This window comes from Anolis carolinensis, chromosome 2, assembly GCF_035594765.1.
Source record: "Anolis carolinensis isolate JA03-04 chromosome 2, rAnoCar3.1.pri, whole genome shotgun sequence".
In the NCBI taxonomy this organism is placed as follows: Eukaryota; Metazoa; Chordata; class Lepidosauria; order Squamata; family Dactyloidae; genus Anolis; species Anolis carolinensis.
This window is the reverse complement of record NC_085842.1, coordinates 72,800,817-72,805,725: the sequence shown is the minus strand read 5'-3', so window position 1 is coordinate 72,805,725 and position 4,909 is coordinate 72,800,817. Positions and strand designations below refer to the sequence as shown.

General features: G+C 40.7%; 1 protein-coding gene across 1 annotated transcript; it reads left to right on the top strand.

Annotated features, from left to right (window-relative positions):
• The first annotated feature begins 436 nt into the window (after window positions 1-436).
• Window positions 437-3,750, top strand: LOC134296065 (uncharacterized). The gene has a single exon (XM_062969968.1). The coding sequence runs from the start codon at window positions 577-579 to the stop codon at window positions 3,328-3,330; it is 2,754 nt and encodes a 917-aa protein (XP_062826038.1). The 5' UTR covers window positions 437-576; the 3' UTR covers window positions 3,331-3,750.
• The last annotated feature ends 1,159 nt before the right edge of the window (window positions 3,751-4,909 follow it).

The window sequence follows — 4,909 nt, the reverse complement described above, 5'->3', positions numbered from 1 at the left end:
TGTTGAAGAGAAGTTATTTAAGAAATATCCATTCAAGAAAGACTACATTGTAACTTAAGATCCGGAACGTTTACTGATTGAAACCATACGCTTATGTACCAAAAATAAACTTGAATTTTGTTATTGTTCATAAAGATAAGTCTCCTTGCCTCTCTGTAAGCCTGTTACCTCACGTTGGTGGCAGTTACCGTACCTATCTATATAAGTTACCGTACTTTCCTATATAAGTTACCATCTTTACTCATTTAAACCCAATCAGTTCTGTTATCCTTCCTTATCCACTAAATCATCCCTGTCATACATTCACACATCCTCCACCCCTCCCTCTCTCACACGTGCACACATCTCCTGAATTGGAGGCAGCAGTGGGATTTAAAGACAAAGATTTCCCCTGCCTGAGTTGAGTATCACAAATTGGGCCCTCTTCAATTGGGGGCAGCGGTGGGATCAAAAGGATTCCATCCCTGTCACCTCAGTCCTCTTCAATTGGTGCCAAGCGGCGGGATACGTTTAACATCTCAAACTAAGTGCCTTGAGACCGCATAGTAAGAAATCGTGAGGTAAAATTTAAGGAAAATGGCTACTAGACTACAAAAGAAATTAGCAGGAGAGGCTAGTGAATACCAAGGAGATAGTTCGGACTCTGAGCAAACCCCTGAGACAAGGGAAACCCTTAAATATAAAATTGAATTGAGAAAATTAGAATTGGAGGATAAGCAAAGAGAAAGAGAAAGGGAGGATAAGCAAAGAGAGAGAGAATGGGAGGAAAAACGATGGGAACAAGAGAAGGAATTGAAAATAATGCAGCTAGAGAAGGATAAGGAAATAGAACTGAGACGATTGGAATTGGAAAAAGAGAAATTGGCACTGTCTCAACCACACATTATTAACCAAGAAGGGAATGGTAGGACTGAAGCGTCTGATCTACTTCTGAAGAGATTCCCAAAGTTTAATAAAGATGATGATGTGGAAAAGTTTTTGATTTCTTTTGAGAGGTGCTGCAGAGATTTTGAAATTGATGAGGGAAAATGGATGCTTTATTTAAGACCCCAGATTTGTGGTAAATTGTTAGAAATATATGGTGATGTACCTGAAGAGTTACACCGAGATTATAACTTCTTTAAAAAGCAGGTACAACAGAAATTGCAACTCACACCTGAGTTTTATCGTTTAAAATTCAGATCCCTGAGGAAAGAAAAGGCCCAGAGCTTCTCAGAAGTAGCCTCAAAACAAGCCCAATTATTTGATAGTTGGCTCAGAACCTCAGAAGTGGAAACTTTTCAACAGCTGAGGGAATTAATTAAGTTGGAACAACTGTTTCAATTAGTGCCCTCAGATTATCGGTGGTTAGTTCAAGACAGAAAGCCCTCAACTGCCAATGAAGCGGCTTCAATGACAGACCAATTAATCACTCTGAGGGAAGGATTTAGGAAGGATGAGGGAGTAAGTGAGAGAAGGCAGAATAAACCGCCATTTTACAATTATCAAACACACACACAATACAAAAAGACGCCTGCAGTAGAAAACACCGCCTACAGGAGGCCTGAGGTAATTAATCAGACCAAACCTGAGGTAAAAGCAAGGTGCTATCAGTGTGGAAAGTCTGATCATCTAAAATACCAATGTCCTCTTTTAAGAAGAGATAAAACATCCTTCTTTATGAATAAAGAGCCCAAAGAAAATACTCTTAATGGTGATATTAAGTTGCTAAGCAGTACTGAGACTGTCCCTAAGGAGAAACAATGTTTATTTATTTTATCCGATGATTTTTCTGAAGATTATTTTGAGCCTATCACTATTGTGAACCAACAAAAACAAGGTTGGAGGGATACAGGATCCCAGGTGTGTGTTATCCACCCAAAATCGGTACCTCAGAAATATCAAAAGCCCACCTCTGAGATAAATCTAAAGGGTTTGGGACCAGCTGTACCAGCTGAGGTAGTATCTCTCCCAATTGAATACAATGGATGGAAAGGGATCTGGGACTTTGCAATTAGTTCAGATATCCCTCATGAATGTTTAATCGGTAATGACCTAGCAAAACAAGTTAGGGACTGGAGGAAGCTGTATGTGGAGAATGAAAATAACACCAGTAGCCCTATTCAAGAAGCAGTGTGCTTACCTATTCAACCGGAATCTGAACAGGGTCCAGAATCCAGTTCCACCATTACCGAAATTGTTAGTAAAACAGGGGGAGTTCAAGAAATTAAACAAGCTCAGGAGGAAGATGAATCCCTGAAGCCTTTGTTTAAGCAAGCTGAAAATATTCCAGAATCAGCAGGAGAACTACCCAATAAATTTGTCACAAAAGATGGTGTGTTTTACAGAGAAAGCAAAAGTGTGGAATCAGAAGAAAGGTCAGAAATACATAGTCAGAGTTTCACTGAAATTGAAAGGCAAGCGCAGGTGGCTGAGAAACTGAAGGAGCAACAGGCTGCGGAGTACAAGAAGCAAGCAGATGAAGCCTTAGTGGCCTCCATGAGACTGACGTATCAAGAGCTACACATTGATCGGAAAAAGGAGGAGAAAAAACTTCAAAACCTGGAAGGGAAGAAGTGGGAACAGGCAGAGCGGCTGGGCATGGGCTTGGTGTCCAGGAGCTCTATTTCTCACTCTGTCCTCTGTGAGATGCAAGTGATAGAACAAGAAACGCCAGTGACTACAAAGTCCACACGGTCCCAGCTAGATCTCTTTGAAGACATCGGAAGCTTCACATCTGGACCACCAAAGTACAAAGATAATCCTTTTTCATTAGGCGATGCCTTCAGCTCACAGTGGGAGACAGACAACTCCTCTTGGGAAATGGACAAAGGGGAAGAGGAGGCAGACATTGCCATCTCCAGCATCCGGCCTATTGGTGACAGACCCATTAACAGAAGAGAGACAGAGAGCAAGATATCAGTAGTGGAGTCCAATGAAGCTCAGCAGAAGTTTGCAGGGGCCAAAGTCATCTCATCTGATATGTTCTTTGGACGGGAAGCTGATACAGTTCCAGTGGCTGAATATTTGACCGATCTTCAGTCAACAATGAGAGTGGCAAGAGACATCGCACAAGAACATCTAGCTGTAGCCCAGCAGAGACAGAAGAGCTACTATGACAGGTCAGCCAAACCAAGAAGCAAGCGGAGGTTATTTTTCGATGGAGAGAGTGGTAAAGACCCTGACGTGATGGGGATTGGTAGTTTTAACCATCAACAGTTTACTTTCAAAATTTTACAAAAATGCTTGGACTATGTTTCGCAGGACTTCTTAAATGACTCTTGGAAGTTTCGCAAAAAGACATTTTGGGACAGAGAGAGTTCATTGGGTTGCTGGGAAGGACGAGTGTAATTATCCCCAACAACATGTTAACCTCTGGAATGCTCCGCAGAGTGAAACATCGATGAACTGTGCCAGGTGGCATGAAGAAGATCCCTATGAAATGTACTGGGTATCGGAAGATGTTTAGTCCAGTGTATAAATAAAGACTTGGGGGATAACCCAGAATAAGAATTAAACTGTTAGAAATATGATTTATGGAAAATGTATTTTTAAAATGTCTTTTGATTTGAGGTTGCGAATCTTAACAATGGGAAAGATGACCAATACGTTTATGGTTTGTATGTTGAATGGTGACAATGTCATAACTGTATGGTAAGATATGGACGTGTTATGTGTATATGCAACAGTGAAGGTTTGTATTTTATGATTTATGTATTGTATCTAACTTTGTGTTTTATTTCAGGAATACTGTTGTGTATGTATATATGTATATATGTATGTACTAATTATTTTTGCCCATTCTAGGCATAGAAAAGGCAAAAATAATCTTTCTAAGGGGGGAGGTGTAGAGAAGTTATGTGTAAAACAGAGATTATTGATATGATTTTATTTATTTGTTTGTTAAAGGAAAAAAAGAGTTATATATTAGCAAGGAAAAGCCTAGCATGGAAACTAGCTGGAAGCAGCATTTGGTAGGTTGCCATGGTAACACAGCTTCCCTTGGGAGAAAAGGGGCGTGGCTAAGATGACAGTTGGAGCATATTCCCTTTTAAAAGTTCAGTTGCTGTGAGGGTTTTAAAAGGAGTGGCTGTTAGGGGTTTGAGAAGAAGAGTTGCGGTTAGGTTTTGGAAAGATTAGGAGCTGGGGAAATCAGCTAAGGACGGCAGCTTATGGTCACTCAGGGGAAAGGCTGGGAATATAAGCTGACCAGGGGAGTTTAGTATACTGTGTTGAAGAGAAGTTATTTAAGAAATATCCATTCAAGAAAGACTACATTGTAACTTAAGATCCGGAACGTTTACTGATTGAAACCATACGCTTATGTACCAAAAATAAACTTGAATTTTGTTATTGTTCATAAAGATAAGTCTCCTTGCCTCTCTGTAAGCCTGTTACCTCACGTTGGTGGCAGTTACCGTACCTATCTATATAAGTTACCGTACTTTCCTATATAAGTTACCATCTTTACTCATTTAAACCCAATCAGTTCTGTTATCCTTCCTTATCCACTAAATCATCCCTGTCATACATTCACACATCCTCCACCCCTCCCTCTCTCACACGTGCACACATCTCCTGAATTGGAGGCAGCAGTGGGATTTAAAGACAAAGATTTCCCCTGCCTGAGTTGAGTATCACAAATTGGGCCCTCTTCAATTGGGGGCAGCGGTGGGATCAAAAGGATTCCATCCCTGTCACCTCAGTCCTCTTCACTGATCCTCTCATAAAGATGTTTTTGCAGGGTTATAAAAATCTTCACCCCCGGTTTCTTTGCCGGTCCCAGCTTGGAATTTAGAATTAGTGCTGTCAGTTCTTGTGAGGCCTCCATTCGAACCGTTGGCATCGATACCTCTTTCTTTTTTATCTTGGAAAACAGAATTTTTAGTTGCTATTATATCAGCACGTATAGCAGTGATCTCTCTGTGTT

Bases quoted from the DNA above. Each gene is read 5' to 3' on its own strand.
- LOC134296065 (XM_062969968.1), top strand. From the start codon at position 577: ATGGCTACTAGACTACAAAAGAAATTAGCAGGAGAGGCTAGTGAATAC.